The sequence below is a fragment of the Acomys russatus genome, chromosome 2 (assembly GCF_903995435.1).
Source record: "Acomys russatus chromosome 2, mAcoRus1.1, whole genome shotgun sequence".
In the NCBI taxonomy this organism is placed as follows: Eukaryota; Metazoa; Chordata; class Mammalia; order Rodentia; family Muridae; genus Acomys; species Acomys russatus.
The window spans coordinates 27,792,741-27,819,247 of NC_067138.1; the positions used below are offsets into that span (position 1 = coordinate 27,792,741).

Below are 26,507 nucleotides of genomic sequence, written 5' to 3' on the forward strand. Positions count from 1 at the left end.
TATGTCCCTGAAATAGTACTTGCCTGACAGATTTCTATAGGAATAAATGTATAATTTCTCTAGTTACTAGTGTGGCTTACTTTTCTTTGTTTTGTTCTCTGTGCTCATGTTTTGTGATTTTGAAATTCTACACTTCAGAGAACCCATATGCTGATCGTAGCCAGTTAGTATATTTTCTATTCAACATTAATCCTATCTTCTTCTGAAGATCCAATTACAATTATGATTATTTATGTATATTTTAGTTGTATTTGCTCTCTTTTTCACTCTTTTATTGTATGGATTTCTTTTTTTTCTTATTTCTTTTATTGTATGGATAACATACAATGCTTTCTATAATTCAGGTATAATTATAGAATTGCAATTATATTATTCATGCTTTTAATTTTTGCTTTACATAAACATTAAAATTGTTTGCTTATAGTGATTAAATGTTCATAAGAGAAATAGTTGTGTTTGTATCCTACTTTTCAAAGTGTCCATAGCATCTGAACATGACCTTCTCCATAACTAGTTGTAGATATAAATCCACCTTCGAGGTCTGATTCACTGTTACTGCAGTTATTTCTTTCTTTTGTTCATTTTTAGATACTCGCTGCTGGTAAGCCCCTGGTCCCTGCACCCTCTCTCTCGCCACCTGCTCTGAGAGCCTTGTACTCACTGCTTTCCTATCTGTTTCTCTGCAGGGTGTGTTCCTTAGTAGTGCTGTGGTTATCCTTGCTACAAGCTTGTGTCAGGCCCTGTGTCTACAGCCCAATGGAACCTGCACTGGAGCAGGGAACCAGTCAGAGCAATCCCACTGGAGAGTACATAGAGTCAGCTCTGGGGTTTGCATGTTTGAAAGTGTGAAAACCGCGCGGATGTATCTGAGGATTAAGGATGGACACTGTAATGGAACGGTAAGCATCTCTCCTATTCCTACCAGCAAATTAGGGCATTTATCTGTAATAGTCATGATGACAGCTGCTCTAAGTGTGTTGATTTAAAGTTTTACTTACAAGTACATTGGAAATTGGATACTATATGTAGCATGTTCTCTTTGTCAGGTGTTTCGATAAGTGGAAAGGGTAGCTGTGGGCCTGCTGTGCTTAGACAAAGACTGGCTCCATGGGGATTTTGAAATATTTTGTACATATGAAGCAGTGGGACTCGTGCTTGTGTTCAAAGTGGATTGTGATGCCAAAAACTCTGATTGTGAGATAAGGTCTCCATTTCTTCCCACCTTACCCTGCCTCCTCTCTCCTCCACTTTCTTACCTTTCCCATTCAAGCTAACCTTGAACTCATGAGCCTGTCTTCTTGCCTCAGCCTCCTGAATGCCAGGCTTTCAGGCATGAGCAGTCTAAATGAGTGCCTACAATTCTAATAAGCTCTCTGATTTTGCTGCTGTTGCTGTTCTGCAAGCCTACTTTACAAACCCAGCATCTAGAAAGTTCCATCTCATTGCTTCCTTTCTCTTTTTAGTGCCTGGATCCCCTGCACTAAAAATCCCACACACTGTTAGCACATAAATTTAAATTCTAAGTGGCAGTCAGACTTTAGCAATCTGGGGCCTTAGGAAGGCTATTGAAGGGAATACAAATGAATAATTTCCCTGGGTAAGAAGCGTATGTGATTCTTTTTTAAAAATTGAGATAGAGCCTCATTATGTAGCCATGGATAGCTTGGAACTTGCTACATGTGCCACGATGTCCTGACACTTAAAGAAATCTTTATGTCTTTGCCTTGAGTGCTGGAATTAAAAGCCTACACCACTATTACCAGCACAAATTTAATTTCCATATTTATACTCTCTCCATCTATTAACATTTGAAACAACTTAGTTTAAATGAATAACAGAACTTATAGCTATCTATCTATCTATCTGTCTATCTATCTATCTATCTATCTAAAAAGGGTATTTATTAGAAAGGTTTATGGTTTAAAATTGGCTGGTTATGAACAGAAAGCCCATGAATCTAGTAATTATTAAATCCATGAGGCTGGGTGTCTCAGCTGGTCTTCAGTATGCACTGAAATCCTGAAGAGTTAGCCTGGACTTGGTTTGTAGACCAGGATGGCCTTAAACTCACAGAGATCCATTTGCCTCTGCCTCCTCGAGTGCTGGGAACATGCCACTGTGCCTGGCTGAAGAAGTAGGTTTTAATGCTCCTGAAAGAATGGACTTGCTAGCAAAGTGAGAGTAAGTAAAGAGCAAAAGCTTCCTTCTTCCATGTTCTAGCAGAAGGCATGTCCTAGATTGTAGGTGGGTTTTCCCATCTCAAAAGATTAGGTTAATGATGTGCCATCCTACCTCAAAGATCCAGATTAGAAGTAAACCTTCCCACTTCAAGTTAAGCAAAAATCCCTCATAAGTATGCCCTCCATTTGGGGGTTCTATATAATTCCAAATATAGTCTAGTTGACAAACAGGAATGACCATCAATTCAGAAGTTCTTCTTTATTCTGCTTAGTATGACACTTGGCTAAATGGGGGTGGGAGTACATATGTGAACTTATGTAGATAGTGAGAGGAAACAACCAGAACTTTCCTGGTCCTCCAGGTTCCTATCTTAGCTTCACACTGGAGTGTAGATAAGTAGTACTAAATACTATCAATGCAAAAAGTTTGTGCATGTATTCACATTTAATTAACATCCCTATAAGAGCATAATGAAATCAGTTATACTATCATTTCATAGAAGAAGATGCTGATTTGGAGGTAAGGAGTTGAACTGTCTTGCCCATGATCTTTCAAGAGATATATAGGCTAAGTGGGATAAAAATAGGTAACTGTACAGTGAAGGCTTGGACCATGTAAGTATGATGTCATCAAATACTCAACCATTCCATAGGAGGAGTATCATGGAGTTGGTTTCTCTTTATATCAGTAATATACACAAGGTGTTCAAACCTTGAACTAATGTGTGCTGTGCTGTACATGTTGGAAATTAGCAGTCAGAGTTTCTGGGATTCAAATAAGTATAGCTTCAATGTAGGACTTGTCAACACTGGCAATTTGTATATACTCTGGATGGCAAACACAGAAATGTGGACATTATCAAGGATCATTTTCTATTTAACTGTCTGATTCTCATTTTAGATGGTACATTAGGATTTCCAGTACCCACAGAATATACACAGTTGTGAGGGGGAACTAATTATATTAGGTTGAATAGCAAGATGGAGAGCCAGGAGAATTGGTAGCTGTACAGGTCAAGAGATGGAAGCCTCAGAATGAGAGAGAGAGAGAGAGAGAGAGAGAGAGAGAGAGAGAGAGAGAGACCCATGATGTAGCTCTAGTTTCAGTTCAAAGGTATGATCCTCTGGGGAAACTGCTTGTACCAGTCAAGATGAAAAGCTATGAAAACTGGGGTTTGATGTTTCTAGGTACCGGCAGCACAAAAATGCATACACTGGAATAGTAAGCATGAGCTACCTGTTTTCATAACTGTGGGTCCATCTGGGCCCCCACTATTGGATGCTACTGTCCATGTTCAGGGAAGGTCTCCATTTACATATCAGTCTTCTCTGGAAACTCTCCCAGACACAGTCACAGTGTAATTCTCCAATCCAGTCAATTATTAACACACAGTGCTCTTCATGGGTTTTTGATTTCTCCTCTTTTTAGTCTCAGTCCCCCTTCTCTTACTCTACCATTTGATGCTTCAGTGTGCTAGTGATCTTGTCTCCATGTGAATAAATGTTCGTTGCAAATTTATAGTGTAATCTTTCTCTCTTACACTGAGTACTTCCTGTTGTTATATGTTCCTGCTTCTCTCCTTTCTTTTGCTTACCAGTTTTTGTGCGATGACCACATAAACTTTGTTAGGGGAGAAGAATGAAAAAAAGTTATTGGATCCTGGTGAGGTAGTGCAAATTGTAATCTCAGCACTCAGAAGTTGAAGCAGGATCATCTCCAACTGGACTCCAGCTGGACATAAATAAATATATACATACTATTACATATATGTAAATATCTTCAACTCTTTACCTTTCCCCAAAGAAGATCTTGATGTTTAACTATAAGAGACTGGTAATCTAAGGAAAGTGAACAAGAAGATGACTCAAATTAAAACACTGGAGGATCTCCCTGCTCCTGGGGAACTATAGGCATGTTTGTTCTTTAGATGCCAAAACCAAGTTCACTCCTGGGTAAATAACCTGCCAAAAGACCCAAACTAGTGTCAGAGCTGAGAATGCTCAAGTCGTCCTACTGCTAAGCCCATGTAGAGGATTCAAGATGGAAGAATGGAGAAACTGAGTCACCCTTTTTGAGAAGACCTGGGTTAAGATACATAAAAGCGAGTGATCCAGTCCTGTTGGTAGTTGTCATGTGAGTGTGCTGGTCTGAAGTGAGCAGGTGGGAGAACACTGTGTAGCTTCGTCTACAGTGTGCTGTGTGTCAATGGCAGAAATATTTTCTCTCTCATTCTGTTACAGACACCTTGAGATAGATTTTCTGAGTGTGTTGGAGTTGAGGCATGCAACCAGGCACCATAATTTCAAACCAAATATTTTTTATGCACTTACTTTATAATTTCAAAACAGCAGAGGCATCTGTTTAGCTTGCTTCCAAACAATGATGCCAAACAGAGATCTCAATGAGCTATACAATAATAGAGGTAAAGGCCACACATGGCATGGCTTTTCAGAATTTGATATGTAGAAGATTGACAAAAACAAACAAACAAAAAGGAATCCGGACTGTGAGGCAGAAATTCACCAGGCCTTTTGAAGATGGGCACGCCACATATTGATTCCATGTGTTGTTTCTTATAGGTTATTACTCTGAAACCTGCTAAGGCAACAAGTTTGTGAAGCAGGAGCTAAATAGAAAAGAGTCTGTTAAGAGAAACTGTAAAGGGCAAACCAGAAATAGTAGGTCCACAGACATCTAGGTGTTCCTCCAATGCTATATTTGATATCAGTTCAGTCTACTGAAGTTCCTAGAATGCAGCTCTTGGAAACATGAGTGAGGCATGCTGGGGTAAGGTGGAGACAAGGTGCTGGCTGGCTGTGTGTAACCGTTTTTATGATTTTGCTAGTGGGATTCTGTTCATGTCCCTTTGCCTTTGCCATGGCTATGACTCCCAGACCAGGGCAGCCAGAGCATTGGGTGACATGAGATGACTCATTTATTCCACAGCCACAGCATGGGAGTATTCAGTACTGAAAACCAGTGCTCACCAGTTCAACATGAACCCTAAGTCATATAAGTCAATCTTTGAGGATGGGCAAGGAAATCTTCTTCCTATATATATTTTCTAAACATCTGTGAATACTGTTACATTAAGATGAGTTTTAGAGACCTTTCTGGCCTGTGAATCCCAAGTCAGTTCCTTTTGCCCACCTATACCTAGAATGCAGAGTTCAAACATTCTCTGATTTCTTGTTATTTTTGTTAAGAATTTTAAATCTATTTTAGAAAAAAATTACTACATTGAATCATCATTTCCAAAGGATTTGAAAATGTAGTATGCCTTCCCAGAAATTCAGTGGCTCCTGAATGTTCTAAAAATAGAAAAGTGCACCTCTTCTAGCCAGTGGTGAGTCTGCTGATATTGTCACTAGATTGCTGAGTAAAATCAAAGGGAGGACTACACAGTTTGAGTGTGTACCAGGACATAAGAGGCCTTCAGGTCTGCAGAAATAGCCATCACCTCACACTCACATGGCAAGCTATCCATCAAGTAGTTACTGCCACTGTTGTCATTAGCATCATCGTTAGTAGCAACAGAAATCACCACCCCAGATTTGTACCTCCAACTGACACAGGCAAATGATTGTCCTGGGTTTTTAAAAAATATAGTTGTAGTAATTGGCCACATGGAAATGTCTATCCTAAATTTAATGACTTTTCCTTGTAATATCTTTCCTTATCTATTGAAGTGTCACAGCTGATATTTTCAAGCAAAGGTAGATTAATAATACAGGCTTGCTTTATTTAACAGAAAAGCCAATAGAACTGTTTAGCTCCCCATAGAAATGAAGGGCAAAGTCCCAGGGATATCTGGGAGAGGTGTGCAAAGAACCAAAGGGTGTGGTGTGATGGTGAGTAACAGAGACATACTATCGCCTCTTTTTCAGTGGTGTAAGGTGGTGGGTAGTGTGGACTTAGTAAGGCCTGCTGCCCAGTGGTGTAAGCTCTGAGTAGTGGGGACTTAGTGAGGCCTATTATCCAGTGGTATAAGCTGGTAAGTAGTAAGGGCTTAGTAAGACCAGTTTTTAAAATTCTTCTTGGAGTCTAAATTCTTCTTGGCTCAGGCTTGTGTCAGGTTGGTGGGAAGTCCTTCTTTTTGTTTTGATGGTTTGTTTGTTTCTGCAGACTAGGAGAATTTTAATCATGGAAACATTGTAAAGAAAAGATAAGAGGTTTGGTGAGTCACAAACCTATCTTCAGAACACTATCCTGAGCTTCAAGTTTAGAGGAGAGGGCTTGAGCTATGTAGAGCTAAGCAGTACTGGCCAGGATGTGATTGACAATGGTTGACTATTGTTTTATTTATGGTGCTGAAAGGTAGCTGTTTCTGTCCTTGTTAGAGGGGAGCCTTGCTGCCCTAAGATAATTATTCTAATTGTCCTCCAGGTTACACACTCCATTGCCTTCACTTGAGAGCTGGTCAGATTTTGAGGCTCACCATATTGTCATTATCTCAATGTTAGCTGCAGCAGGTAGTTTTAATAAGTATCTCTCCTATAAAGATGGTTATCAATAGGTTCTCTAATTCCTGGAATTGAAGGTAACTGGAGGTTTGGGACAATGACTAGAGTCATTTGGAGACCTTTCTGGGGTCTGAAATAGGATACTGTAACAGATGACAGTAAGATGGGTCCCCTAGTTTTAGAAGTGTACTTTCAGTCAAACCAAACCAACAACAGCAACACAACAAAAACAACCCAAGACAAACAAACAAAAAACATTTGTTGATGAGGGATGAAAGCTGTACTTCTCTTTGTGTATAAGGATACAATGTAGACTGCAATTTGTAGTTACACTTGTTAAAAAGTTCCATGGTTTCAATAATCTCATTATTGTGGTTTACAAGAGTCACAGCTTGGCAGGACTATGGCTTGCTTGCTTGCATTGGCAACTTACAAAGCACCTTTTGGCTTATGAAAGGCAAACCTCAGTGAGGATGCTTTTCTGTTAGATTCAGCTTAAACCCTTTGAGTCCTATGTCTGAAGTGCCTGGTTTCTTCAGCAATAAAGTCTTACCTTCAACTTCTGGGGAGCAAGCAAGTGTAACAACAACATATTTTGTTTTTAGAGTTAAAAATGTCCATCTAGTTTCTTTGAGCATGTTCTGCATGTTATGATGGTTTAATGATTCTGTTTGGTTGTGTGACTTGAATTCCTCATTTACAGTTTTGGCAGTGAGTCTCTGTAGGCAAGATGCCTGTTTTCCTCTCCTCCCGTGACTATTGACATGTACAAGTGAAGAGCACCACTTCTCTCCTCGTCTCTGACATGAATTGGTAGACTATTTCTGGAATGACACTGCTTTTGAAAACAAATGAGAACTTTACTGTAATTACGGTAATTTGTATATATCTAGAAGCTGAGGTAAAGCATGCTTACTGTCTCCACAGGGATGTAAAATGCACTTTGAGGTAAATGGTTATGCATGTTCATATCATCACACCTTAAGAGCCCAGAAATGCCTTGAAGCTGACTGCTGCTCCACAAGCGCTTACTATAAAAAAAAAAAAAATCGAATCAAATAAAAGCATGACTGGTTCTAGTGTGTCTGCCAGACTAATCTGAGAACATTCTTTTTATAGATAAACACAGTTTTAAACCAAGTGATGTTGACCTTGTAACAAATGTTTCTATTTCTGTCACTAGAAAGTGTTTGTTCTGTAGGAGTAAATCATGTTAATAGTCTGCATCATACTAGAGACTTAGGTTCATAACAAACAATATGCAGTTCACTGGGGACAGTTGTAAGGGAGTTACTTTCTGAAACAGCAGCCACAGAACAACATGGGTGGGCTCAGGGGTTCGCTAAGAATCAGTGAAAACAAAAAATGCTGTAGGAGTTGAAAGAAAAAAAAAAAAAAAAAAAAAAAAAAAACAACGACAAGATTAGCATCCCAATGTGTTAAGTGTAACAAAGAGACCGACAGGAAGGACCGTCCTACAGCATGCTTGTGAAGGGGAACAACAGTTCAGGGCTTGTCGACAAGCTTCGCTTGATTTTAGGCAAATAATCATAAGTCATATTTTACTTAAGCAAACATTTTTAAAGAATCAGTTTAATAAAGTCATATACAACCACATGTAAGATAAATTATTTCAGTTGACTTTTCTAGCAAATGGCCTCACGTTTAATGGTATTATAGACCACAGTCTATATATGAGTTTTTGCAGATATACAGAGGGCCTTGAAAATAGCAACAAAAGTTTCTTTTTCTTTTCTTTCTTCTTTCTTTCTTTCTTTCTTTCTTTGTTTTTTTTGAGACAGGGTTTCAATAGCCCTGGCTGTCCTGGACTTGCTTTGTAGACCAGGCTGGCCTTGAACTCACAGAGATCTGCCTGCCTCTGTGTTCTGAGTGCTAGGAGTAAAAGCATACACCACCACACCCAGCTAATAATGATCAAACAGATTTGCTAAAAGAATACAACATCATGCTAATAATTTTGGAAGAGAAGGTTGATTTGAAGATTGGTAATATTGAATGTACAGAATCTATATTAATAGAATGAAAAGGGTATATTTGTTTTGTTGATTAAAATATCCTAAATTCAGAAGCCCTGACATCTGGTAGGTGCTCAACAAATACTGAATCAAAGAAAAGTAAAAAATGTCACTTTGGGTGAAGTCACTAGAACTTTTTCTTCTCTAATAAGCCACAAGGATGTGATCATGGGATGCATGGCCAGAGCATGCACCTGATACCACACAGCAGCTTCATATATTTTGCTATTGTTGTTAGTATTTAGAGGCCACATGGGATCATTTTGTATATAGAATTCACATACTTTATTTTTCATGTGAATTCCTTTAACCAGTTACTATACGGTTAGGGATAAAATAGAGTTGTATGTTTGTTTGCTTGCTTGCTTGTTTAAAGGAAAAGGAAATAACGGAACCTCTAGTGTTTTAAAATTTAGATATATTAAATTTAATTTTTGTATTTTTACTTAAAGGATAGCATCATCCCTTGAGATGCTACTGAAAAAGATCTGTGTACAACCATGATCTAGAAAGAATAGAAAACCAGGAATCCCATCTAAATTATTATTCAACTGCTTATCTGAAGGCTTAGAGAGAGGATTGGTTTGAACAGTAGTCAGGAGAAGTTTCCTGGAATGGTGACATTTAGATTGACTAATCCTACTTTTCATCATTACAGGAAAGAGAGAAACATATGACACAATCCAATTACCTTGGCAAAACAGAGACTTTTAATAGTGGTAACAAAGAGTTGATCTTTGTGCGAAGGCCTGCCTGCTGGTGGAGCTGTAGTAAATGCAGTAAGGCATGCCCTCTCCTCCTGCTTAACTTCAGTTAAGAGTGTGGACAGGCAGTAATGTTCCAGGGTGAAAAGAGCAACAGTAGAAGTAGGGGTGCACCTCAGTGTTGGTAGGGAAGAGATGTCTGTGGGAAAGGGTCTTTAAATCGTGTGAGTCAAGAGAAATTTTTTTTGAGCTCTTTAGTAAAAAGTGATATCAATATTCAACAGGATAGCTGTGCTATGTTTGAGAACAAAATTAAAGTTTATAAATCTGATATCAGTGTAGAAAGTGGCTTATTTACAGAGAACCTAAGGTTTAGAAGAACAATTAGATTATAAAAACAAAATACACTTAGACTAAAATATACATTGCACTTATGTACACAAGTAGTTGTAGTGCACGTTAGCATGCTTACTTAAGCTGATTAGTTTTCTCTCCCCTATAAAATAGTATATGTACACCTCAGTTTATCTGCTCAGTTCAAAGATTAGTCTGTTATATCTCAATAATAAAGTTGAAGTTTACACACATACATGCTTACTTTACTAATTTGTCTGTTTGTTTATTTCTCCCCTTTCTTTCCTGGGGGTTATCCAGATGCAGAAGCTGAAAAAACACTTATAAAGTCAAAGACTAGGAACACAGGATTCTGTTCTGCAGACCCATAGTCCAGTATCAAAATTTGGTTTGTCTCAACATAGACCAGTAGCATACACATTAGTCAGTTTCTTATTACTGTAATTAAATACAGGAGCAAAATAACCTTATGAAGAAAAATGTTTTCTTTTGCTCACAACTTTGGTGGCTGGAAGTGCAAACAACAGACCTCTTGTCAGAGCAAGCCCCAATGGTGAACAGTGAAAGAACATGTTGAGAGGAAATGACATCTTTTTTAAAAAAATTTTTAAAATTAATTTATTCTTGTTATATCTCAATGTTTATCCCATCCCTTGTATCCTCCCATTCTTCTCTCCCTCCCATTTTCCCATTACTCCCCTCCCCTATGATTGTTCCTGAGGGGGATTACTTCCCCCTGTATATGCTCATAGGGTATCAAGTCTCTTCTTGGCAAACTGCTGTCCTTCTTCTGAGTGCCACCAGGTCTCCCCCTCCAGGGGACATGGTCAAATGTGAGGCACCAGAGTACGTGCGAAATGACATCTTAAAACAGGAAGTCAGAGGGAATTCTGGGGTCAGGCTCACTTTTCTAACAACTCATTCATTCAAATGTTCAGAGGCTCTTATATCCTTTCATGTGGAAAACCAACATCATAACTTCAGTCTAGGCCCCATTTTTTAAGGTTCCGCACTTTGTATAGTTTGCCCTGAAGTATCAGTTCTCAACATATAAACCTTTGAGGAAACACACAAAGCATTGTTCAAGTTCCAAGTGTACCACAAATGTCTAAGGCATCAAGGTGAAAATGCACAGACAAGAAGAAACAAATGACATGTTATATTTTGGGGTATGGGTTATATTTCTCAAGATTTTTGTTTGTAGGTTCATCTTTTCACCTGCAAATTCCACTTCTTTAACAGTGGAATAATACTATATTGTGTAGATATACCACATTCTTATTAACCATTCATCAGTTGGTGAACGTCTAGGTTGTTTCTACTTCCTGCTTCTGTGATCAGAGTAGTGATAACATGGATGATCAGGTATCTCTAAAGTCCCTTGATTATATGCCCAAGAGTGGTATAGATGGATCATATGGTTGATCCACTTTAAGATTTTGAAGAACCACTACTCCACCTTCTGTAGTGGCTAACCCAGTTTTCACTCCTAACAATGAGTGAGTTCACCCCTTGTCCTTCATCTTCAGCAGCATCTGCTGTCCTCTGTTTTATTTATCCTGGTTATTCTGAGTGGGTAGGATGAAACCTCAAAGTAATTTGCATTTCTCTGATGGCTAAGAATGTCGAACATTTTAAAAATATTTCTCAGCTATTTGAATTCCAGCTTTTGAGAACTCTCTATTTAGTTCTATACCACATTTTTAATTGAGTTATCTGTGTTCATATTGTTTAGTTTTTTAAGGTTCTTTGTATATTCTTGATATTATCCATCTGTCAGTTATATAATTTGTTTGGTTTTGGGTTTTTGAGACAGGGTTTCTCTGTGTAGCCTTGACTGTCCTGGACCTTGCTCTGTAGACCAGGCTGGCCACAAACTCAGAACGAGACGAGCTGCCTGCCTCTGCCTCCCAAGTGCTGGGATTAAAGGCGTGCACCACCACTGGCCTGGAACTCACTGAGACCCACCTGCTTTAGCCTCCCAAGTGCTGGGACTAAAGGCATGCACTACCACTTCCTGTCTTGAATGTTTTATTGTCAGTCCTTAAATACCTTGTGCCTACTTGAAAATTCAATCTCAAAAGTGCCCAGTCAAATGTGAAATTATCACGTAGTGAATGACTGTTGGAAGACTCTGCTATTTGTGGTCACAGTACACCATGTCCAGACAGATCTCCTGAGATTGGTGCAGAATGGAGGACCCCCTTTCTCACTCCCTTTCTCTCTGACTGAATTTATCTTGAGAGTGTCTCTGAGCATGATCCCTACCCATGAGGGAGGTCAGGTAGCCCATGGCCAAAATCTAGGTTCAACTCCCTTTTTCCTGGTAAGAACCTGCCTGAGAAGTATCTGAAATTTCTGGATTATGAAGCATTCCTGATACCTTAAGCCCCAGCCAATCACACTGCAAAAAACTATGTAACCATTGTTCACCCAATAAAGTTGAGCTGTCTCACTGAAGCTGCACCTGGAAGTCAGTCATTCCATTGTATGCGAGGTCCATAGGAATCCCCTGTCTGCTGCCTTTGCTCCTTTTGCCCTCATGGACTGATATCAGCCAATGATCCCAGGGTGCAGGAGAGGAGGCCTAGAAATGACCATGTCATTAAAGCTGCCCCCTTTTCTGTGATTTAGAGCACTGTCATATCATATAGTTGATGCTTTTGGATGCCTGTACCAAAAGATGGTAATGGAGCTAAAATATGCCTTTCACCTGATGACATGGTTATAATCATAACATGACATTATTATGTCTGTGATAATAGTAGTGTAAACAACATGTGCTGCCAGTTGTATATAAATACAGTAGATTCAATTATATTCCATAATAATCATGATAAAGTATTGTTTTGGTGTATATTTACTTACCATTTACAAATATATTAACAATGTTTCTTCTTACATTTAAAAAGCTTAATATAGAACAGTATGGTGTGTTTTAATGTCTTATATTTACAAATTATTGCAGTATCTTCTTTCATCTTTATTGGCACTCATGTTCTTTTGATCATCACGGCCATAGAAGTAATGGGATGTAGCACACATGCCTCTCTCTGTGTATGTGTGTGTGAGTGTGTGTGTGTGTGTCCCTCACAATGATAAGTGGAATAATGATGCATTTATTAGCATGTTGTTAGGCAAAGTGTAGCTTTATTTTCTAAAGGGATAATTTCACGTTTTAATATTCTGTGTTACTCTTTGGAGGTAAGCAATTCTGATATGAATGCCACATAGTAGCTTTTCCTTAGTTGAAGCTCCTCTGGGACTCACAGTCCTTTATTCCTATCCCTGTGCCCTCCATTTGACAATCATATCTTCTCTGTTTCTGGACCTTATAGAAAAAGTGTAAAATGTTTTAGAGTTATAGGGGAGGGGAAAAGGGGAGGGAGGGAAGAATGGGAGGACACAAGGGATGGGATAACTATTGAGATATAACAAGAATAAATTAATAATAAAAAATTAAAAAAATGTTTTAGAGTTATAGAGATAGTTTGATAAAGGAAAATTATTTTCTTGAGAATGAGTGGATTTCAGTTCTGTACAGTGTTTGTTCACATTTGTAAAATCATGTTATTTTAATTGTAGGGTACTGGAGATGCTGATTGTCATTTTAAAATCAAGAAGAACCTGGAAAACGCATCTATAAGTCTGGAATCTCTGAAGAGCCCAGGATTGTTTGTTGGCCTTCAACCAGATGGACAAGCAAAACCAGTCATTTATACTAACAATGAGAGTGTTTTGCTTCTATCCACGAGTCATCCAATGTATGTTTACTTCAAATACTTTAAATTTGGTTGACTTTATGATTGTCCATATATAATTGTCTTAAAATTTCACTTCAGTTTTAATATAAAATATCTGCTCTTGGACTTTTTCTCTTATAACAATCCTAAAAGTTATGTGAGAAAAACAATGAAGACTGTTCCCCTCAGGTTTTCAAGTAATTAATATTAAGAACAGGGTTTTAGTTATCTTGAGTTCCTTCATAACATTAAATTGTGCATGAACATGCACATAATTATAGCTTCTGTCAAGTTAACACAAAACTGTCCAGTAAGTTGACCCCTTGTCAACTTGGCAATCAAATATACAATTGTTAAGCTGTAACTTTTCTGTTCTTGTTCATCCCAAAGATCACACATTAATATCAACATCATGATACAAAAATCCCAACTTTGAAAAGTCCTAGATTTGGGGCTGGAGAGATGGCTCAGTGGTTAAGAGCACCACCTGCTCTTCTAAAGGTCCTGAGTTCAATTCCCAGCAACCACATGGTGGCTCATAACCATCTATAATGTAACCTGGTGCCCTCTTTTGGCCTATAGGCGAACAAGCAGACAACAATGTATACATAATAATAAAATAAATCTTTAAAAAAAAGAAAGAAAAGTCCTAGAGTCTTTACAAATTCAGATACTCCAAAGTTCAAAATATCTTTAAAATATACAAATTCTCTTTTAAAATTTAGTTTCTATAGACTTGAAAATTTATTTAAAAGTTCAACATTTCTCTGGTGTTGGCCTCTGCAGTATACACAGCTTGTCTCTTAGGCTCGGGCTGGCTGTACGCCATGGCTGTTGCTATTGGCTGTTATCCCATGGTACTGGCATATTCAAAATGCTGCAGCTCAGCTGCATTTTTACCAATAGCTTCTTGTAGGCTCTCTTCAGGAACTCCAGCCCTGCTACACAGTGCCAAGCCTCAGCTGTTCTCCATGACCCCTTGAGCCATCAAAGTTATAACCACCTGGATGACCATGTTATGCTGCTAGCATAAAGTGCAACCTTGGCTGGCTCTGGAACAGAGCGTGCTCACTCTGACGAGACACTCTCCAGAACATTCATCTCGAGGATGCTGGTCCCTCTTTAATCACTGCTAATTTCTCAGCCCCAGAAAACGAGCATCAATTGTCCTAGTAAAGCAAAGGCTTTCTTTAATGGTTCTGGTATCTTGCTAATTACAGCAAACTCTTTAGCTCTACTTGACCAGAACCACAGATTCTTAATTCAAAATGTGCAATAGTCCCAATAGTTTCTTTATGAGACCCAAACTCTTCTCAGATCTTCCCAAGTCAGGAATCTATCATCTCCATCTTTTTCAATCCTCTTATGTTCCAAGATTTCATGGAACAGCTCACCAAACTGTGAACACTCAATGGCTTCTCTACCCCAACATTTCAAAATCCTCTCACCATTCTCCACTTTCAATGATGCAAAACAACCTGGTCAGGTCTGCCATAGCAATGTCCAATGATCCTGATATCAATTTTGTCTTAGTTAGAGTTACTGTTGCTGTAATAAAACACCATGACCAAAGGCAACTTGGGGAGGAAAGGGTTCATTTCACTCATAGTTCCTTATAATGGAGCAGGAACTCAAAAGGGGCAGCATCTGATGCAAAGGCTATGGAGAAGAGCTGCTTACTGGCTTCCTCAGCCTGCTTTCTTATAGAACCCAGGTGGTACCACTAACAGTAGGCTTGGCCTTCCCACATCAATAACTAATTAAGATAACACAGACTTGCCTGCATATAGCTAGGTCTTCTAGAGGTATTTTCTCAAATGATGTTTCCTCCTCTTGGAGGAATCTGCCTTGTGTTGAGTTGACATAAAACTAGCCATCCCGGTGGACATTGAATATTTTGTTTTAAAGAGTATTTCTATATATGCTAAGAGAGGGCAAAGCTCTTGAAATTCTTAGCTTCCATAGCTAACAATTTTTCATACTTCCATTTTTTAAAGAAACAATAGTAGATGCAGGTTAGTATTTAGATAAATATAAATGGGATTTGTTTTTAAAATAAAATGCAAGAGGAAAAAAGTCCAAGGATAAGAAAGACATGTGAGTATTTTGAAATGGTTTCTCTCATTTCTAAATTCAGTTTCTTTAACAAATTATGGATTTAAGAACTTCTTAAAAATAACTTAAGTTTGAAGTATATTGGCTTGAACAAAGAGGACAATGCAGTAACAAAATTGTATTTTAAAATTATCTCAAAGGTATTTTTTCCTTTCTAAATTTTGCTTGATGCTGTTTATGATTTAACAAAATCTAACATTTCTTAGACACTGTGACTGTTAACTTCTGTTTTCTTTTTAGAGTGTACCTAGTATTCTCTTGCACAAGTGTGTGGGGATCATGTATATGTGCATGCCTGCCATGTCTGCACGTGTTCATATGCATGTGCATGTGTGTGCACTTGTGTGGCCGGCCATGTATGTATAATATCTAATGGAAGATGGTTTAAAGAAGGAATATAGTTTGAGTTCATGACTGTATCCATTGGCCATATATCTGACCTAGTTATTTACATTTATCTCCATCAACTCCATTTAAACCTTTACCTTCTGTGAATAAGACTTTACACATTGTTGTGATAGTAAAACCATCAGTCACTCCACCGTCTGCTCCCCACAGGCTCTCACAGAGAGACACCCTCACACGGCAGAATGGGTGTGCAATTGCTCATTGGGACTCTGCAGGGCAGCGGATGATTTGAGAGCACACAGAAGGTTACAGAGCTGAGCAGAACACTAAGGAAGGGCTAGCAGGAGGCAGCAAGCTTCTGGGGGGGGGGCGGTAAAAGAGAATGAAAGGGCAAATAATATGGAAGCACAGAAGAAAAGATAAGAAAGAATGGATAGTGATAATTACAAATAAATTCATAAAAATTCATAGAAGAGGAGATAAAAAGAAGAGATAGTCTTCAGGGAGCTGAGGGATTCTAAGAGGCCACCCTGGCCAAGTTATAGGCAACAGTCACTTCAGAAACTCTACAGTTCAGTTCTGTTAGAGAATATGGGCAGTTTGTATTCTCTCCCCTACTTATAGGGACACATTTTTATTTTAGTAAGGACAAAAATACAGGATTGTGCATCAGACATCTTATCATAGCTCTGTGAATTATGAGCATCCTAAAGTCTACAGAAGTGTCCATGCTTCCTTACATGCAGTTTCCAGTGCTGGGAGAAATCCCTGTTAGGGAAGTGCCTGTTCACACTCAGCAGGCATGCCCCTTGGCTTCGATGGCTAATTTGTGCACTTTCCATCTGGGATAATGAAGAGCACATCTGCAGAGTAAGCATCTGTGGCTGCTCTCAGATTCATTTTTTGGCTTTTAACAGACACTGAACACTCCACAAAGCTTGGCTCTTGTGTGCAGGGTGCCCTTTGCTGTGCAGGAGCCACCATGAGAGCCCTGTGTGGTCAGATATTTATCCTCAACCCACTTCAGTTTTCTAGAAACTGCTGAGCTACCTGACAGACCAGGAAAGCATAGGAACGGGTGTTCAGTTGTAACTTACCCTGTCACTCCTTTGTTTTCCTACTCTGTTATTACCTGGCTTCTCTGAACATTGAGTACTTGAAAGCAGGCACTTGACCCCACCCAATGGCATCTGTAGATACAGCATAGTGCTTGTTTCAGGGAAGCTAAATTGGATCTGTTTGTTGAATAAGCAAATGTTGTAACATCATATGTCATGTCTAGATTTTATTTTGATGTGCTAGCAGCATGTCCCTAAATAAACATCTTAGATTCTGCTTTGTTATATGCACATAAGAACAGTAACATTTTACTGTGGTAAGATTTAAAAAAAAAACTTGAATCTGAGAACATTTGAAATTGCAGGCATGCATATTTTTAGTAAATAAATCCCATAAAACATGCAGGGATGTGTATTTGAGATGAAAAGATGGTGACCTTCCCTAGGTCCTTCAAAATGATCAGTGATGCAGAAAATGCTTAAAAATCCTTCTTGGTTGGGCTGGGAGAGAGCAGGCAGATTGCTCCTTTAATGTGCAATGTCTTAGCTTTTATTTTTATTTTCTGAAGTATGATAAATACAAACAATTCCCTCCCAGAAAGCTCTGACAAGGTTTTGAATTTGAAAGAATCTGTACTATGTAAGTATGATTGATAGATTGAATCCTATAAAATTTAGATGCGTATATATGTTGATAGAGTGCATATTCCCCAGGAAGAAGCAAAGAATAGTAAAATTTCCTTAACAGTAAAGTCTTGAATTCTTTGTATTTCCACACACCCCAAAGCTTTTTCTCACCACTTTTTGAAACTTGGAGTAGAATGTACACAATAAAGGAGCGAGGATGGAGAGGAGAGAGTGGTGCAAAGGGAACAGAGAAGCTGCTCAACTCTGCAGCACAACGGTATTCTAGTAGATTACGTCTGCCCTCCAAACAACACGAGGCAGCATTGAGGTGGTGTTTCAGCACACAGGCTGTGATGGCAAGGCTGTTGAGATCCAGACCCTACTTTGGCCTCTTGGCAGCTGTGTGCCCACAGTTACTGGACCACATGTCTCTGTTCTATAAAATGAAGACAAGAATGCCTTAACTCCACACTGGTGTAAGAATGGTGTGAGTTAACAACTAAGGGTGGCCAACATTCTGTGGGTGCTGTACAAGTATTTCTGTTATAGTAATTGACGGAAGTATTTCATAGCATGTCTTTCACAATTTAAACAGAGTTGATAGATTCCTAGAAGGCAAGAGATGATATTTCGTCATCTCTTCTAAACACTTTGGGCAAATCAGGTTATTTCTCTGTAACTTGATTTCTTCATGTATAATTTGGTTAGGATTTGATTTAATTATTGCAAATGGAGAGTTTAATAATAAAACCATGTATCTCACTATTATGTAGTTGTGACACGGTTTGTATAGCTAAACTTTTTTATTTTCTTCCGTAAATTTGTACTCAGAACTTATGAACCTCAGATGCAAGAGAAACAGAAAATATTTGAATTGATATGAGCTTTTATCATGTTGAACTGGTCAGGAGATTCTTCATGTCTTATCTAGATAACATGGGTTCTTTGGGAATTTCACTCATTCCTGTTACTCCAAGTAATACCGACACTTAAAATCTTAAATAATTAAACCTCCCTCTGTGTGGGGTTAAGAGAACCTTAGATTAGTTGGAACTTGAACATCAGCTTCAGTGTCCTCCAAGGCTCTGGGACACAGGCTTAATTCATGCACAAAAATTTGCCTTTCCTTGTTCTATTTCTGGCCAGGTATTATGGTATGAACAACTCTTTTTATGTGTCTCTCCCTGACCTCCACCCCTACCCTCAGGACTGTGGCCATCGGTCAGAGAACAAAGTGAACAGAGGCAGGATGGAACCTGTAACTTCAGTTGAATCTGCGATTTCTCTTTGGTCTACTTGGTGACATTCCTCAAGTAGAGGGTGTGGGGTCTCAGATCCCCCCAGGGAGAGAAGAGGAAGCCTTGCTGCTAAAGGGAGTTTGTCATTTTGCGCTGAGCTTCCTGGTAATATCAGACTGAGACCTTAGCAACAGCATTTCCCTACAGATGTCCAGGAAGCCCTGAGCTCTGTACAAACCGACTAAGGTTCAACTCCCTTTCCCCATGTAGAACCTGTTTAGCAAGCACCTGGAATTCCTCCCTGTGTAAATGAGGCATCTCAGTACCCTAGCCCCTCAGCCTGTGACCTTTAGTCACCCCAGATTTCCCTACCACCTCTCCAAAGTTCTATATATTCTCCCCCCGCCCCCCTCCCCAGAATAAAGTTGATCTGCCTCCCAGGAGTTGGTCCTGGATCATCTATCTTCAAGGTCCTCTGAGTCCCTACCCTTCCCACCTCTGCTCCCTTTGTCCTCTGGGACCAACCATTGGCCACAATCTGCAGGGGGGCAGGGAGAGCCACATCTCTATTAAAAAAAAAAATCAATGGACACTAGTTCAAGAACCTGAAAAATGTAGAAGTAAAGATAAGTGTTAAATACTACATTTTTGTTACAGTAAGAATTTCTGGGGTCCATTGAGATCATTCAGTGGGTAAAGGTACTTTCTATACATTTGATAAATTCAATTCAATTCCAAGAACCCATGTAAAGGTGAAAGAAAAAAAATGAATAAACCTGTCCTTTAACTCCACATTTGTGCTCTGACATGTATGTGCCCATATGTATACACATTAAACAAACCAAACACACACACACCAATAATAAATAATGATGATAATTATCATAACAATAATAATATTTCAAAAAGAAATCTCAGGTTTAAGTCCCATGGGGAGGGCTCTGTGACCGTGATGGTCAGCAAAACCTTGATGGTCACAGGAGGCCAAAAGTCAGTTTAGCTCAACGAGCCTCGGTAGCAGGTGCTTCTTGTTCAAACTTCAGGAGTCTGATCTCAAGTGGTTTGTGTTAGGCATACTTAAGCACAGCACAATTTGGCACAAACTATTTTGGTGATAGTGAACTCACTCCTGCATGCACAAACAAAGCATACATAAATCTCTTCAGGGAAGAAAGTGAACTAAAACCATTAGAAGTGACTGCACCAAAACTCCTTGTCAAGTTCAAAAGATAGGTTCTAATACCTGGACTGAGAAAAACAGATTTATGATAAGAGTCTAGGGAAAGGAGCCAGTAGCAGGAAACCCCCAGACACACAGACAGCACACAGGTCACAGGTGAGAAAGTGTGTCTGCTCCAGCCTTTTGGGACGAGAACAGATTATTTGATTTCTTCTTTTGAAGGAGCAACCTTCCCTGCCTGCTTCCCATTCCAGGTTCCCCTAGTGGAGGTTTGTGAGCACAAAGGCCTCTGTGCCCCCTACTAAGTCCTACAGATATTTGTGTTAACATGTGTTTAGAAAGTTTACTTTTACTTTACTTTAGAAAAATCTAAACATAATATTATCTACATATAAAGTCTAAGTGCAATAGTAATCAATTCATTGGATTCTAATTATGTGTCCAATAATCTCACTTATAAAAATGTGACAGAAATTCATTGTTGTAATTATTTATATTTTTCCTTTGTAGATATAAGACAACATACTTTTAGTAATTAAGCTTGTAGTTTGATTGTGTTTTGTTTTGACCTTGTTGGCCCTGTGCTTACAATGAGATACCATCAGACCTGGATCCTTAATTGTCTGTATAGAAAACTTGACTTCTTTTTACCTTCGTTGTCCTTATCATTTTACATTGCTGCTAATAAATGTTGACACTCAAATTTTGATTTTTAAAATTTTAGTTTTTAAGTTTCAATTTTAATTAACTAATTTTTGAGACAGTGTCAGATGTAGTCCAGGTAGGTTTCAAACTCACTATGTACCCAAATAACCAAGGTTGACCTTTGAACTACTGATCCTCCTGTCTCCTTTTCCCAAGTGCTAGGGTTATAGACATGGACCATGATTCTCAGTTTTATGGAGTACTGGGGAGCAAACTCAGAGCTTTGTGTATGCTAGGCAAGCATCTCTTGAGTTAAGTCCACAGCCCTTCACACTCCTTTTACAATGGTGAAAATTAGATTGGAGACCACACTGTTAGTGTAGGCTCTAATCCAGAGTGTTATTGGAGGGCTAGTTTGGTGAGTCACCTGCTCCCTCTGATCAAGAAATAGGTGCTGCCTTGCTCTTGCATTTACACAACACATTTTCCATGTCCTAATGTCCTCCTCCTACTGTTGTAGAAATAGATGCTATCAGTCCTTTGGAGAGTCCCAGGTGGAAGGAGAAGTTACTGTAGGGAAGGTAGAGAGACTGGAGAGGTTATTTCTCATTTCATAGTATCATCTGTGTTGATCTTGTGTGCAAACCCTGTGTGCTTGTTGCCAGTCTTTGGAGGGGGATATTAGTTCCTTCATTGTACTTCCTGTATACTTTTTGTGTAGTCTTTGTAATCTCCATATGTATAAGATCACGGGGATACTTATAAGATTGATTCAAATCCCCTCATAACACAAGATATTTATTATGGACCTTAAGTTGTGTTTAGGAATCTTTTTCCTTCAAGTTCTTATTTTGTCCCAGTGAATATGTCTAACTAACTTTCCTTTCTAATATTTTGAGTTCCTTTATTGCCATCCATCTCCAGCACTTAAACATCATAGTATAGAGAAATTAAACAGGGAAACTAGTGATTCATGGAACTAGGCATTCAAAAGCTCATTATTGTGAATTTATACCTTATAACTCCTGCATGACACAAATAAGGTACAATGTCTCAGCCAGTTCTTCAGATGTCAGTGTCCTGCTGTCCGTGCATCTTTCAAGTTATTAAGTGTCAGTCACTATGCCTAAGAGGTTTGCATGCTTGCTAATTTTTGAATCATCCATGTTTTTGAGTGAAGTTGGGATGTTATTGACTGCCTATAAACTTATATAGTCTATATATGCAGTAAACATCAAACCCCTACCCACATCTAGCCAATGGACAGGACATTCTCCACAGTTGAGTGGAGAGTGGGGTCTGACTTTCACATGAACTCTGGTCCCCCTTGTTTGACCACGTCCCCTTGATGGGGAGACCTGGTGGCACTCAGAGGAAGGATAGCAGACTACCAAGAAGAGACCTGATGCCCTATGAGCATATACAGGAGGAGGAGGTCCCCCTTAGTCACAGTCATAGGGGAGGGGAATAAGGGGAAAATGGGAGGGAGGGAAGAATGGGAGGATACAAAGGATGGGATAACAACTGAGATGTAATATGAATATGAATGAATTAATAAAGAAAAAGAAAAAAGAATACAGCAAAAAAACCATATAGTCAGACATCTTTATAAGTGTTGTTGCAGTGCACAGCCTAAAACATGACAAGTGACCGTCATCTAAGAGACAGCACCCATCCTATGCTTGATCCTAAAGAACAAACACAGCTTAACTTTGACATTTTAAAATTTAGATAGCACTTCTGATTAGACAGTTTAAATGGAAGTCATTGTTCAATGAAGTTAGAGGCAGCTATTTTTGCATCAGCCTCCCAAACCGCTTGCTTTTTTCTTTTAAATAAACAACAGACAAGTAGCTAGGTTTTTTTTTTTCATTTATAGACATGTATATATTTCTATGATTTTCATATTCTAGTAAGATTTCATAAAGTTCTCTTTGAATGATGCTTTAGTCAGTTTCTTCTTTTGAGAAAGGCAAAGCAGTAGATTACTCAAGTAGCTCCAATTTAGAATCTGTAAGGAAAACATCTTGAATAAGTCATTTGATTCATATTGTGATGCTAAGCCGTTGCCTAGAATACAAAGCAGTGAATAGGCTTTATAGGAATGCCGTTTATGCATAGCTGCCTGGTAAGAAAGAAGAGTCATTTTCTGGTAACTGTGTAATAAGAGAGAAATGATCTGAGTAGGCACTGAGATGTAACAATGGGAAAACTTAAACCTGGTGCTGAGCATATGGTGAACATTCTGAGAAGAGGCAGGGACTTTGAAAGAATAGTGGCTTTCAGTTTTTAAAGATCTTAATTTCAGTTGGCAGAGAAAACCCAACGGGAATGTCTGCAACAGTCAGCCAAGGGGAAAACAAGATCCATGTGTCAAAACACCAGAAAGAAACACCACCAGAATCCACAGCCAGATGGTCCTCACCGCTGTCATCAGAAAGTAAGCCACAACCTCTCCCTCTTCTGTTGGTTTGTTTTTCTACTTTGCTTCTTCCTTTAGGAAAAATACTATATTATTTAAAACAATCAAAATAATTCCCATTTCTACGATATAAAATGGGGTGGGTCATAAGCAAAGTACTTCGAATCCTAAAGTTTTGACTTCCTAGTTTCTGTATTTGTTTGACCATTTTCTTTTTCTCAAATCCATTCTTCTTCCTGGTAAGTATAATGTACAACACCCATCAAATTCTCTGCTTGGTGATGTAGCCATCACCGAATAGAAGGAAACAGTGTAGTACTTTCTCAACATGGTCCAGAACTCTTGATCCACTGCCAGAAGACTGAAAGTAAGGTTGTGTGCCACCACATCAGGCTTGAATCTTTTTCTTTCTTTTGTTTTTTGTTGTTTTTTTTAATCAGTAAACTCATTTTTATATATAACTAGAATATTACCGTTAGCAAAATGGTTTTTGAAAATTAATTATATTATTGCTACACTACTATTTCTTTTAAATAGTAATTAATAAAAATGACCTGCTTGACAAGATATGTCCACTGATGCAGTAATGGCATGATACTATGTGGGTAGCCAAACCCTTTCTAATTGCATTTGATGCCCATTCTATGAGAGAAAACTGATTCCTTGTACTGTAAATCTCGTCAGAAGCCTGTAGCTAGAAAGGCCACAGGTCACAAGAGAGAACTTACTGCTGTTGTTTTTTGTTAAATGGGCATTATGTCAAACTGATGTCTCTCAAACTTTATTGGAATTTTTTTTTTTCCTGCAGTGGGCAGCAGTTAATGCAGAGACCATGGCTAGTCAACTATGGAAAATAAGTGACTGCAGAATGTTCCCTTTGAAACAGGTCATAGGTAGAGGAACATTGGGAATATGGGATGAAAAGAATTTAAGAGCTAGAGGTTGGGGGAAACTGCTACAAAGGTGTCTTCTGGACATGAAAAGCTCATTGCTTCTGTGAACTCACTGAAGCTGTGGTTACCTGCCTAAGAACCACAGAAGACAGACCGGTTGCTATTTTGTGATCCATGGAGGAGGAGCTCTTAAGGTCTCATCATTCACTGTGTGACTATGAGCATGTAGCAGGTTCAGTGGTGTAGCCACTGATAAGTTGCCCATGCTCCAGTAAGTAGGCCACACTCAGACCCTAGTATGCTCATCAAGCAACCTCGATTAAATTCTGTGGGCGAGAAAGAGAAAGGGGGGGGGCGGAAGCTAAGAGGAGGCTTGTTGGACAGAAGCCTTTTCAGAGGAAAAGGAGGTGGGTAAGAGAAGATAATGGGGGATACACCCAACTCAAATTGAACAAATACATGTATGAAATTGTCAAAGAATAAAGGAGTCTTCCTGACATGCCTGCATTCATATGTACCAGCCATAAGGAGTCAGCACTGGTACTGTTTGTTGTAGTGGACTAGCCCTGAACTGTATTTCCGTACAGCCCAGATTTATGGAGCAGTGTGAAGAATTACTCTTATGGGAAACATGTGGTTAGTTAGGATTCCTCACAGAATTCAATTTGTGTCAGGAAGCAAAGGCTTTTAAATTAGAGTTGGCTACTCAAGCAAACTTGACATGGCTCAAAATAGTATGCTAACTGAAACCTTCAGAAATAGACATTTTTTATGAATGGGAAAAAAGCTTAGAGAAACTGTCATATTTCCTATAAAAATTGTTCTTCTGAACATTCTTAAATGTTGCCATTGTTAAATTTTTGAGTGGGAGGAAGTATGGAGTTTTTGAACGAAGCAAATGTAATATTAGTTATCTTTGTATTACTATTACTAAGTACCAAAGGCAACTGTCTTTTAAGAAAAAAAGTTTTACTTTCCTCAAAGTTTCAAAACATATAGTAGTATAAACCAGTATAGCATCACCCCATAGGTCAAAGGTGGGAATGAATTTTGGAAACAAGCAAGTGATTACATTTCAAATTGAATAGAGAGAGCAGAGACAGAAAGGGGGAGGAGAGATAGATAGATAGATAGATAGATAGATAGATAGAGATATATAGAGAGATGTGGGGGAAGGAGGGAGGGAGAGAGAGAGAGAGAGAGAGAGAGGAGAGAGAGAGAGGAGAGAGGAGAGAGAGAGAGAGAGAGAGAGAGAGAGAGGAGAGAGGAGAGAGAGAGAGAGAGAGAGAGAGAGAGAGAGGAGAGGAGAGAGAAGAGGAGAGGGAGAGAGATCCCATAAGACCTACCCCCCAAAGGTCCATCAGCTAGCAATAGCACTACCCTGGTGATCAAGATCAATCTGTGGACCTTTAACAGATACCTGTTTTCATTCAACCAAAAATACCAAATGACTTGAGCAATACGAAAGAAAGAACTAGTTCTTAGGATAAACACAGATGCTTCACACTATTCGCTTAGTCACCACACACACACACACACACACACACACACACACACACACACACACACTGTGTCTAACTGATTGGCAATGTAAAATGTCTTAGTTAAGGTTATTACTGCTTTGATGAAAGAGCAGGACCAAAACAATTTGGGGAGGAAAAAGTTTATTTGACTCACTATTCAATGTGACAGTTCATTATAAAAGCAGTGAGGGCAGAAGCTGAAACAGGGCAGGAACCTGGAGACAGGAGCTGATGTAGAGGCCATGGAAGGGTCCTGGTCATCCATTTAGATCTCAGGACCAACAGCTCAGGGAATAAACCTCCCCCAATGATCTGGGCTTTCCTGTGTCAATCACTAATTAAGAAAATGCCTCACAGGGTTGCTTACAGCCTAATCTTATGAAGGTAGTTTATCTATTGAGAAACTTCCTCCTGTCTGATGCCTTTAGCTTGTGTCAAATTGGCATAAAACTAGCCAGTTAATAAGGGAGTACAGTGAGGAGGAAAATAAATTTGGCCTTAGATGTCTTGACATTTATTAATGATTGAGTGTGTTGGGTCAAACATTGAACCACTCAAAAATAAAAAACTATAGACTAATAATGGGCACCCTATGTACAAAATAAAAATTGCGTCCTGAATTTAGTGTAGTCTTGTAAATTTGTTGTTAGTAATTAGTGGCAAAGTGGGAGTGGAGGCTAAAGAAAAAAGGGAGGAATCTGAGTTCACGTGATTCACAGGCTGCTGAAACTGCAGATACACCACTAACTACAAACACAGAAGAATCTCCTGAGATGCTGCGGCAAGTCACACACGCATGGTCGGCTTGAACTTGGCCTTCTTAGGCTGCTGAGGGGACTGGATTCAAGAGCCTGCACAATTTTAGGTGGAGAAATGTCTTGAGTGTTTCTATAAGGCTTTACCATTCAACTCCTTTAAGGGTCATTTCCTGCCCCCACCAGATAGTTGCAACTATATGTACACTGCTTCTTACAAGA

At 39.0% G+C, this 26,507-nt stretch overlaps 1 protein-coding gene across 1 annotated transcript in view; it reads left to right on the plus strand.

Moving 5' to 3' along the window:
* The window catches only part of LOC127201237 (lipoxygenase homology domain-containing protein 1-like), a 339,490-nt gene that overhangs the window by 150,344 nt on the left and 162,639 nt on the right, over positions 1 to 26,507 (plus strand). Inside the window, 4 exon segments of the mRNA XM_051159652.1 lie at positions 687 to 899; positions 13,324 to 13,476; positions 13,478 to 13,502; positions 23,001 to 23,132. Coding sequence (XP_051015609.1) covers positions 687 to 899; positions 13,324 to 13,476; positions 13,478 to 13,502; positions 23,001 to 23,132 — 523 coding nt within the window.